Source organism: Dendropsophus ebraccatus, chromosome 11, assembly GCF_027789765.1.
Source record: "Dendropsophus ebraccatus isolate aDenEbr1 chromosome 11, aDenEbr1.pat, whole genome shotgun sequence".
Lineage (NCBI taxonomy): Eukaryota > Metazoa > Chordata > Amphibia > Anura > Hylidae > Dendropsophus > Dendropsophus ebraccatus.
In genome coordinates this window covers 2,131,615-2,143,321 of record NC_091464.1, presented here as the reverse complement: position 1 = coordinate 2,143,321, position 11,707 = coordinate 2,131,615, and the positions used below count along the sequence as shown (strand labels likewise).

Below are 11,707 nucleotides of genomic sequence, written 5' to 3'. Positions count from 1 at the left end.
TGTGTTAACCCCTTCAAGACCGAGCCTATTTGCACCTAAAAGACCAGGCTCATTTTTCCAAATCTGACCTGTCTCACTTTATGCTCTTATAGCTCAGTGATGCTTTAACGTATGCTAGCGATTTACTTTTTTCGGGTGTTACGGGGGTTAGAAATGTATCAGCAAATTACCACATTTTCGTGAAAGTTTCCAAAACTGATTTTTTTTAGGGACCAGTTCTTATTTTAAGTTGATTTAGGAGGCTTGTATACTGAAAACCCCCATAAGTGACCCCATTTTGGAAACTAGACACCTTAAGGAATTAATCTAGGGGTATAATGAGCATTTTAACCCTACAGGGGCTGGAGGAAAGTATTCACCATTAGGCTGTAAAAAAATGAAAAATTTAAATTTTCCAATAATATATACATTTAGATTAAAGTTTCTCATTTTCAAAAGGAACATGAGAGAAAAAGCACCCCAAAATTTGTAACACATGTTCTCTTGAGTACTACGGTACCCCATATGTGGGCGTAAACCACTGCATGGGCACACAGCGGGGCTCAGAAGGGAAGGAGCGCCAATTAGCTTTTCCATTGCAGATTTTGCTGAAGAAGTTTTCCGAGCGCCAGGTGCATTTGCAGTGCCCCTGTAGTGTCAGCAGAGAGAAAAAAAACCCATAAGTCACCCCATTTTGGAAAGTACACCCCTCAAAGAATTCATCTTGGGGTAGGATGAGCAATTTGACCCCACAGGTATTAGAGGAAAGTATTCAAAATTAGACAGTAAAAATGAAAAACTCAAATTTTTTCCAATAATATGTTCCTTTAGTTTGAAATTTTTCAATTTCACGAGGAACAAGAGAAAAAAAAGTACCCCAAAATTTGTAACGCAGGTTCTCATGAGTACAACGGTACCTCATATGTGGGCATAAACCACTGCATGGGCACACATCAGGGCTCAGAAGGGAAGGAGCGCCAATTAGCTTTTTCAATGCAGATTTTGCTGCAGAAGTTTCTGAGTGCCAGGTGGGTTTGCAGAGCCCCTGTAGTGCCAGCGGAGTAAAATCTCGCCATAAGTCACCCCATTTTGGAAAGTGCACCCCTCAAAGAATTCATTTTGGGGTGTGGTGACCATTTTGACCCCACAGGTATTAGAGGAAAGTATTCAAAAGTAGACAGTAAAAATGAAAAACTCGAATTTTTCCAATAATATGTTCCTTTAGTTGGAAATTTCTCAATTTCACGAAGAACAGGAGAGAAAATTCACCCCAAAATCTGTAACGCAGGTTCTCCTGAGTAGAACGGTACCCCATATGGGGGCATAAACCACTGTATGGGCACACAACAGGGCTCAGAAGGGAAGGAGCGCCAATTAGCATTTTCTCTGCAGATTTTGCTGAAGAAGTTTCTGAGCACCAGGTGCGTTTGCAGCGCCCCTGTAGTGTCTACAGAATAGAATCCCCCCAAAAATCACCCCATTTCGGAAAGTGCACCCCTCAAAGAATTCATATTGGGGTAGGATGAGCATTTTGGCCCCACAGGTATTAGAGGAAAGTATTCAAAATTGGCCAGTAAAAATGAAAAACTTGAATTTTTCCAATAATATGTTGGTTTAGTTTGAAATTTCTAAATTTCACAAGGAACAGGATAAAAAATGTACCCCAAAATCTGTAACGCAGGTTCTCCTGAGTACAACGGTACCCCATATGTGGGCATAAACCACTGTATGGGCACACAGCAGGGCTCAGAAGGGAAGGAGCGCCAATTTACTGGAGCAAAACCGCAGCTAGTAATGGTTATTAGAATAGCGCAGTTACTAAAATACAATAAAAAAAATTAGATTACAGGTAATGTGGGGTGGTTACGGGTAATCTGGGGTGGTTCTGGGTAATCTAGAGGTGGTTACGGGCAGTCTGAGGTGGTTACGGGCAGTCTGAGGTGGTTACGGGCAGTCTGAGGTGGTTACGGGCAGTCTGAGGTGGTTACGGGCAGTCTGAGGTGGTTACGGGCAGTCTGGGGTGGTTACGGGCAGTCTGAGGTGGTTACGGGCAATCTGGGGTGGTTATGGATAATCTGGGGTGGATACGGTCAACATGGGGTGGTTAGAGGCAACCTGGTGTGGTTAGAGGCAACCTGGTGTGGTTAGAGGCAACCTGGTGTGGTTAGAGGCAACCTGGTGTGGTTAGAGGCAACCTGGGGTGGTTAGAGGCAACCTGGGGTGGTTAGAGGCAACCTGGTGTGGTTAGAGGCAACCTGGTGTGGTTAGAGGCAACCTGGTGTGGTTAGAGGCAACCTGGGGTGGTTAGAGGCAACCTGGGGTGGTTAGAGGCAACCTGGGGTGGTTAGAGGCAACCAGGGGTGGTTAGAGGCAACCTGGGGTGGTTAGAGGCAACCTGGGGTGGTTAGAGGCAACCTGGGGTGGTTAGAGGCAACCTGGGGTGGTTAGAGGCAACCTGGGGTGGTTAGAGGCAACCTGGGGTGGTTAGAGGCAACCTGGGGTGGTTAGAGGCAACCTGGGGTGGTTAGAGGCAACCTGGGGTGGTTAGAGGCAACCTGGGGTGGTTAGAGGCAACCTGGGGTGGTTAGAGGCAACCTGGGGTGGTTAGAGGCAACCTGGGGTGGTTAGAGGCAACCTGGGGTGGTTAGAGGCAACCTGGGGTGGTTAGAGGCAACCTGGGGTGGTTAGAGGCAACCTGGGGTGGTTAGAGGCAACCTGGGGTGGTTAGAGGCAACCTGGGGTGGTTAGAGGCAACCTGGGGTGGTTAGAGGCAACCTGGGGTGGTTAGAGGCAACCTGGGGTGGTTAGAGGCAACCTGGGGTGGTTAGAGGCAACCTGGGGTGGTTAGAGGCAACCTGGGGTGGTTAGAGGCAACCTGGGGTGGTTAGAGGCAACCTGGGGTGGTTAGAGGCAACCTGGGGTGGTTAGAGGCAACCTGGGGTGGTTAGAGGCAACCTGGGGTGGTTAGAGGCAACCTGGGGTGGTTAGAGGCAACCTGGGGTGGTTAGAGGCAACCTGGGGTGGTTAGAGGCAACCTGGGGTGGTTAGAGGCAACCTGGGGTGGTTAGAGGCAACCTGGGGTGGTTAGGGGCAACCTGGGGTGGTTAGGGGCAACCTGGGGTGGTTAGGGGCAACCTGGGGTGGTTAGGGGCAACCTGGGGTGGTTATGGGCAACGTGGGGTGAATACGGACAACCTGCTGTGGTTACAGACAATCTGGTATGGTTACAGGCAACCTGCTGTGGTTACGGATAAACTGAAGTGCTAATAGGTAATCTGAGGTGGGTACCTGTAATCTGGCGTGGTTACGGGCAATCAGGAGGGGGTCACTGGCAATTTGGGGTGGTTAGAGGCAAGGTGCAGTGTTCAGAGGCAAGGTGCGGTGGTCAGATGCAAGGTGCGGTGGTCATAGGCGATGTGCGGTGGTCATAGGCGACGTGCGGTGGTCAGAGGCGACGTGCGGTGGTCAGAGGCGACGTGCGGTGGTTGCGTGCAATCTGGGGGGTTACATGTAATCTGGCATGATTACAGGCAATCTGGGGTGGTTATGCCCAACCTGCGGTGGTTAGGGGCAACCTGGAGGGGTTACAGACAATCTAGAATTGTTACGGATAGAGTGAAGTGCTTATAGCTAATCTGGGGTGGTTACATGTAATTTGGGGTGGTTACAGGCAATCTGGGGTGATTACGGACAATCTGGAGGGGGTCACTGGCAACGTGTGGTGGTTACGGGCAATCGGGAGGGGGTCACTGGCAACGTGTGGTGGTTATGGGCAACGTGTGGTGGTTATGGGCAACGTGTGGTGGTTATGGGCAACGTGTGGTGGTTATGGGCAACGTGTGGTGGTTATGGGCAACGTGTGGTGGTTATGGGCAACGTGTGGTGGTTATGGGCAACGTGCGGTGGTTATGGGCAACGTGCGGTGGTTATGGGCAACGTGCGGTGGTTATGGGCAACGTGCGGTGGTTATGGGCAACGTGCGGTGGTTATGGGCAACGTGCGGTGGTTATGGGCAACGTGCGGTGGTTATGGGCAACGTGCGGTGGTTATGGGCAACGTGCGGTGGTTATGGGCAACGTGCGGTGGTTATGGGCAACGTGCGGTGGTTATGGGCAACGTGCGGTGGTTATGGGCAACGTGCGGTGGTTATGGGCAACGTGCGGTGGTTATGGGCAACGTGCGGTGGTTATGGGCAACGTGCGGTGGTTATGGGCAACGTGCGGTGGTTATGGGCAACGTGCGGTGGTTATGGGCAACGTGCGGTGGTTATGGGCAACGTGCGGTGGTTATGGGCAACGTGCGGTGGTTATGGGCAACGTGCGGTGGTTATGGGCAACGTGCGGTGGTTATGGGCAACGTGCGGTGGTTATGGGCAACGTGCGGTGGTTATGGGCAACGTGCGGTGGTTATGGGCAACGTGCGGTGGTTACGGGTAATCTGGGGTGGTTACGGGCAGTCTGGGGTGGTTACGGGCAACGTGCGGTGGTTACGGGCAGTCTGGGGTGGTTACGGGTAATCTGGGGGGGGGTTAGGGGTAATTTGGGAGTAAACTGTAATTATTACTATAATAAAAAGTGTGTGTTTTATTTTATTGTATGTTTGTCACTTTTTGTACTTTACATATTCATTTTCACTGTATTACTATGATTATTGTGATATTTTCTATCTCAGTAATCATAGTTCAGTGACAGAGACCAAATTGGTCTCTGTCACTTTAAATTTTCAGAGCTTGGCTGGTTGTGAAGCGCATGCGCACTTCATAACCAGCCAGGACGTCGAGGAGGAAGGAGCTCCGTCGGGTTCCGGTGAGTATATGGGGAAGGGGGGGTGACTGGGGGACGGGGGTGACAGGGGGGGTGGGGGGCGACTTGGGGGGTGGGGGGACATCACTTTTTATCCCCTGTCACCAATCATTCATGGTGACAGGGGATAAAAAGTGCCGGCGGCACATGGCACAAGCGATCAGCGGTATATAGTATATACCGCTGATCGCTTGTACCGGGACCCCACAGGGGGGGTCCCGATGACTGCCCCATGCTCTCCGCTACCTCCGGTGGCGGAGAGCATGGGGCTTTCATTCATTTTTCTTGCTTGATCACTGTGAACAGACATTAGTCTGTTCACAGTGATCGCGACGGCCATCTTGGATCCGATGGCCGCCGCGGGAGGGGGGGTTAGTGATCGGGGCACTAGGGGGCTGATCTGGGGTCTGATTTTTACTTATTTCATCTCCCCCCACCGTGGATTCACGGTGGGGGGAGATGAAATACAGCGGCGGCACCGGCCCATTAGTGATCGCCGTTTCGGCGGTCACTAAGGGGTTAATGGGGGTCAGCTGCGGAATCGCAGCTGATCCTCATTATCTCCGGTGCTGTACACAGATGAGAGCGGAATCGCTGTCCCTGCAGCGATCCCGTTCTCATCACAAAGCCCCTGTCAGTCAGGAACGTATATGTACATTCCTACTGCACGGGGCATGTGCAATAGGAACGTATATATACAGATGGCTGACGTGAAGGGGTTAAAGGAGAATTCCGGGGTCTGTTAAAAAAAAAAAACAATCACCAAAAAAACAAGAGATCATGTAGACCTTTTGTATAGTAACAGTTTGAGCCCAGAATCGCCACTCTCGGACCCCCACATGGCCCGTTCTGACTATAAGCTGGTGTCACTTCCTGTCCAAGCTCTGTTACTCTGCCACGCCCACTGTATACGCCCCTCTCCTCCTTGTCCAGCCCACTCAGTCAAACCTTGCTGTTTGTCCCACCCCCTGAATGTTAGCACCCTCCCAGTGCTTAGCCTGTATCCTCTGTGCCATCACTGCTAGTGTCTGCACCCCTAATGTGCAGCTATGCAAAATGGTAAATTACACTGACAAATCCCCACATAGTATACACAGCCGCCCTCTCCTCCTCTTCTGATCACAGCACACATGGAGCTCTCAGTGAGCCTGCACAGCCTGTCATGCTTTGTCCCCCCTGCAGCCCCCATCTCATCCCTTCTGATCACAGCACACATGGAGCTCTCAGTGAGCCTGCACTGCCTGTCATGTTCTTTCCCCCCTGCAGCCCCCACCTCATCCCTTCTGATCACAGCACACATGGAGCTCTCAGTGAGCCTGCACTGCCTGTCATGTTCTTTCCCCCCTGCAGCCCCCACCTCATCCCTTCTGATCACAGCACACATGGAGCTCTCAGTGAGCCTGCACTGCCTGTCATGTTCTTTCCCCCCTGCAGCCCCCACCTCATCCCTTCTGATCACAGCACACATGGAGCTCTCAGTGAGCCTGCACTGCCTGTCATGTTCTTTCCCCCCTGCAGCCCCCACCTCATCCCTTCTGATCACAGCACACATGGAGCTCTCAGTGAGCCTGCACTGCCTGTCATGTTCTTTCCCCCCTGCAGCCCCCACCTCATCCCTTCTGATCACAGCACACATGGAGCTCTCAGTGAGCCTGCACAGCCTGTCATGTTCTTTCCCCCCTGCAGCCCCCACCTCATCCCTTCTGATCACAGCACACATGGAGCTCTCAGTGAGCCTGCACTGCCTGTCATGTTCTTTCCCCCCTGCAGCCCCCACCTCATCCCTTCTGATCACAGCACACATGGAGCTCTCAGTGAGCCTGCACAGCCTGTCATGTTCTTTCCCCCCTGCAGCCCCCACCTCATCCCTTCTGATCACAGCACACATGGAGCTCTCAGTGAGCCTGCACTGCCTGTCATGTTCTTTCCCCCCTGCAGCCCCCATCTCATCCCTTCTGATCACAGCACACATGGAGCTCTCAGTGAGCCTGCACAGCCTGTCATGTTCTTTCCCCCCTGCAGCCTCCACCTCATCCCTTCTGATCACAGCACACATGGAGCTCTCAGTGAGCCTGCACAGCCTGTCATGTTCTTTCCCCCCTGCAGCCTCCACCTCATCCCTTCTGATCACAGCACACATGGAGCTCTCAGTGAGCCTGCACAGCCTGTCATGTTCTTTCCCCCCTGCAGCCTCCACCTCATCCCTTCTGATCACAGCACACATGGAGCTCTCAGTGAGCCTGCACAGCCTGTCATGTTCTTTCCCCCCTGCAGCCTCCACCTCATCCCTTCTGATCACAGCACACATGGAGCTCTCAGTGAGCCTGCACAGCCTGTCATGTTCTTTCCCCCTGCAGCCCCCACCTCATCCCTTCTGATCACAGCACACATGGAGCTCTCAGTGAGCCTGCACAGCCTGTCATGTTCTTTCCCCCCTGCAGCCCCCACCTCATCCCTTCTGATCACAGCACACATGGAGCTCTCAGTGAGCCTGCACAGCCTGTCATGTTCTTTCCCCCCTGCAGCCCCCACCTCATCCCTTCTGATCACAGCACACATGGAGCTCTCAGTGAGCCTGCACAGCCTGTCATGTTCTTTCCCCCCTGCAGCCCCCACCTCATCCCTTCTGATCACTACTCACACTGTCTTCTCAGTGAGCCTGCACAGCCTGTCATGTTTCTTTCCCCCCTGCAGCCCCCACCTCATCCCTTCTGATCACAGCACACATGGAGCTCTCAGTGAGCCTGCACAGCCTGTCATGTTCTTTCCCCCCTGCAGCCCCCACCTCATCCCTTCTGATCACAGCACACATGGAGCTCTCAGTGAGCCTGCACTGCCTGTCATGTTCTTTCCCCCCTGCAGCCCCCACCTCATCCCTTCTGATCACAGCACACATGGAGCTCTCAGTGAGCCTGCACAGCCTGTCATGTTCTTTCCCCCTGCAGCCCCCACCTCATCCCTTCTGATCACAGCACACATGGAGCTCTCAGTGAGCCTGCACAGCCTGTCATGTTCTTTCCCCCCTGCAGCCCCCACCTCATCCCTTCTGATCACAGCACACATGGAGCTCTCAGTGAGCCTGCACAGCCTGTCATGTTCTTTCCCCCTGCAGCCCCCACCTCATCCCTTCTGATCACAGCACACATGGAGCTCTCAGTGAGCCTGCACAGCCTGTCATGTTCTTTCCCCCCTGCAGCCCCCACCTCATCCCTTCTGATCACTACTCACACTGTCTTCTCAGTGAGCCTGCACAGCCTGTCATGTTCTTTCCCCCCTGCAGCCCCCATCTCATCCCTTCTGATCACAGCACACATGGAGCTCTCAGTGAGCCTGCACAGCCTGTCATGTTCTTTCCCCCTGCAGCCCCCACCTCATCCCTTCTGATCACAGCACACATGGAGCTCTCAGTGAGCCTGCACAGCCTGTCATGTTCTTTCCCCCCTGCAGCCCCCACCTTATCAGCGTTCTGGTAAGAGCAGACACACTGAGCTCTTAGCCTGCCTGCTCCAGCATCTCATGCCCTCTCCTCCCCCTCAGCAGCCCCCACCTCCTCCCGTTCTGATTGCTGTACAGAACGGGTTGTAGTCAGTGTCGCTGTACAGGAAGGAGGCATCTCTATGAATATGCATGAGGCTGGGAGGCGTGCCAGGAGCTCAGAGGACGCCTGTACAGTGACGTGGCAAGCCCTACATCACGACCCAAGGTGCAGCAGGGATCCTGCACTCGTCGTGACGTCAGCGCAGAATGAGGAAGTAAGCCACTTCCTGCAGCTGGAGACCCAGGGGAAAGTCTGGTAAGGGACCATAATCTGACATGAGTGTACATTAGGAACTTATATAACTTTTTATGTAGGGAGGAAGTGGGGGAAAAAAAATTTAGCCGGACTTTTCCTTTAATTTCTAATCAGCCAATCACATGGCGGCAACTCAGTGCATTTAGGCATGTAGACATGGTCAAGACAATCTCCTGCAGTTCAAACCGAGCATCAGTATGGGGAAGAAAGGTGATTTGAGGCCTTTGAACGTGGCATGGCTGTTGGTGCCAGAAGGGCTGGTCTGAGTATTTCAGAAACTGCTGATCTACTGGGATTTTCACGCACAACCATCTCTAGGGTTTACAGAGAATGGTCCGAAAAAGAAAAACCATCCAGTGAGCGGCCGTTCTGTGGGCGGAAATGCCTTGTTGATGCCAGAGGTCAGAGGAGAATGGGCAGACTGGTTCCAGCTGATAGAAAGGCAACAGTGACTCAAATAGCCAACCGTTACACCCAAGGTAGGCCGAAGAGCATCTCTGAACGCACAGTACGGCCAACTCTGAGGCAGATGGGCTACAGCAGCAGAAGACCACCCATTACTAGCATGGTGTACCTAATAAAGTGGCCGGTGAGTGTCTATCACCAGTGTCCTGGCAGAGGAGGACCCCCCGGAGGAGCAGGCTAGGTGATCAGCCACCAATTCCATCTTATCAGGGTGTATCCAGACATATGGCCCACCCTGTACATATGTGTGTATATCATCCTGTGTATATATATATATATATATATGTATATGTATAACCCCCCGGAGGAGCAGGCAAGGTGATCAGCCACCAATTCCATCTTATCAGGGTGTATCCAGACATACGGCCCACCCTGTACATATGTGTGTGTATATCATTCTGTGTGTGTGTGTGTGTGTATATATATGTGTATAACCCCCCGGAGGAGCAGGCTGGGTGATCAGCCACCAATTCCATCTTATGCACCCTGCCTGAACTACCTACCCTGAGCTGAGGAGCGGATTAAAGGAGTATTCCAGGTGAAATACATGCTGAATCACCCCCCTCCTGAAGACTAACAATTCCTTCCATACCTATATCTATTCAGTCTCCTTCCCCCAGTTCTCAACTGCTGCTTTCTGCTGAACACACAAAAATCTGTGTGTGAGCTTTTCTCTCTGTCTCCCCCTCCTCCCTTCTGAGACGGCTGATGTAAACAAGTGCCTGGCAGGCTGTATCTGCACCCTGTGATTCTGGGAGGGTTACTGTGAGGTGACAAGTAACTTGACCTTAGGTTACCTTTCCCAGGGAGTGTGGTAAGGGAGGGATAAAGCAGCACTCGGGTGAGATATACTAAGGACATGCTGTCTGGGTAATGTGCAATATACTTGTGAGGATATCTCCTTTTGGTGGCCATCCCCTGCCTGTGATCTGCCCAGTATATATGTATGTAGGTTATCTGTTTCTGTTGGCTATGCGATGTAAGCAGTCCTCCTCTATCCACCCTATGTGGGGGATTCTGTATAGGCTCCAGCTCTTATTCATTCATATATTTATACCAAGTTTGAACATATTCAATAAAAATGATATATTTTTTCACATTTTGGTCTTGCCTTTCCTTGGGTCGGGGGGTTTCCTTGGTTTGGTTTTCCCCCCAGACGCATGTGTTCTTTTGTTGTTTTTGTTTAAGGATTCAATGCATATACAGACCTCACCTATTTGAGCCTACTATATAAAGGGAGGGATATGTAGCGCACCTGCAGTAGATCAGAAAATAGCAATGCCAAAAGTAGTTCCTTAAAGGGCTTGTCCACCAAAAATATTTTCTTTCAAATCAATTAGTGACAGAGATTAGTAATTTACTTCTAATAGAAAAAAATCTCCAGTCTTAAAGCACTTATCAGCTGCTGTATGTCCTGCAGGAAGTGGTGTATTCCGTCCAGTCTGACACAGTGCTGTCTCCTGCCACCACTGTCCATCCCCATAGAAAACCTCTCCTGCTCCGGACAGTTCCTGACATGGACAGAGGTGGCAGCAGAGAGCACTGTGTCAGACTGGAGAGAATACACCACTTCCTGCAGGACATTCAGCAGTTGATAAGTACTAGAAGATTGGAAATGTTTTAATAGAAACAAATTACAAATCTCTGGAACTTTCTGCCACCAGTGGCTTAGAAAGCTTTTTCTTTTTGTGAACTCCCCCTTTAAGGCTTTTTGGGATCAGCCATGAGAGGATTGATGGGGGCCTCTTGCTGTACACTCCAGCCTGTACTCAGTCGGTGGGCTAATGGTTTGTGCTTTTCCATGTTGTAGATGACGGTGGAGAAAGTGCAAGGAATCAGCCGTCTGGAGCAGCTGTGCGAGGAGTTCCTGGAGGAGGAGAGAGTCCAAGAGCTGAAACAGGAGAAGAAGCGCCAGAAGAAGAAGAATAGAAGGAAAAATAAGTGCACCTGTGCCATAGCAGGAGAACAGAAAGAACGGACGAGTGAGAAGGATGTGAGTAGTTACTCCTACCTTCCTCTTCGGCACCCTACCCAAGCACCGTTAGGAGCACTGCCTCACCCACATAGATCCAATGCCTCCCCCCCCCCCCCTCTAGTCATAATCAATGGTGCATCGGCGCTATGGGCGCGGGCAGCGCTCCTAACAGTTTAACCAGACCATGGAGCCTACTACTAACTGCATTGGGGTATCGCTGAGGAGTAGGGATAGAGACACAGCTTCCTTCTTGGCATCTTCTGTACAACAGGGATAGATTGGTCTAATATGCTGATTGTTCCCCTTTAAATTTGACCTAAAAGTAATTACTAAAAGTAAAGAGAACTCAAACTAAATGATCTCAAGAGATGGGTAAGGTGCTTGTGTGTCTGGGCGTTGCCATGTGACTAACATTACCAGGCTTAAAGGGTTACTCCAGAGAAGGATACTTCCCTTTGGCCTGGGTGGTGATAGGTTACATCTGCCGGACCCTCTGAGCGTCCTCTGTTATGTATGTGATCTGTTTGGTCATTCGGCATTGGACATAAGTGAGCATGTATGCTATTAGGGAATGGTAGGTCTGGGTCGTCCACAAGAGGAGGAGCATAATATTACGTAGGTGGAAGGGCCAGCGCCCCGTAGGTGGAAGGGCCAGCGCCCCATAGGTGGAAGGGCCAGCGCCCGTAGGTGGAA

General features: G+C 51.5%; 1 protein-coding gene across 1 annotated transcript in view; it reads left to right on the top strand.

Annotated features, from left to right (window-relative positions):
- Nucleotides 1-11,707, top strand: part of GGNBP2 (gametogenetin binding protein 2) — a 79,422-nt gene that overhangs the window by 23,710 nt on the left and 44,005 nt on the right. Inside the window, exon 4 of the mRNA XM_069946061.1 lies at nt 10,850-11,032. Coding sequence (XP_069802162.1) covers nt 10,850-11,032 — 183 coding nt within the window. The remainder of the gene's footprint in view (nt 1-10,849; nt 11,033-11,707) is intronic.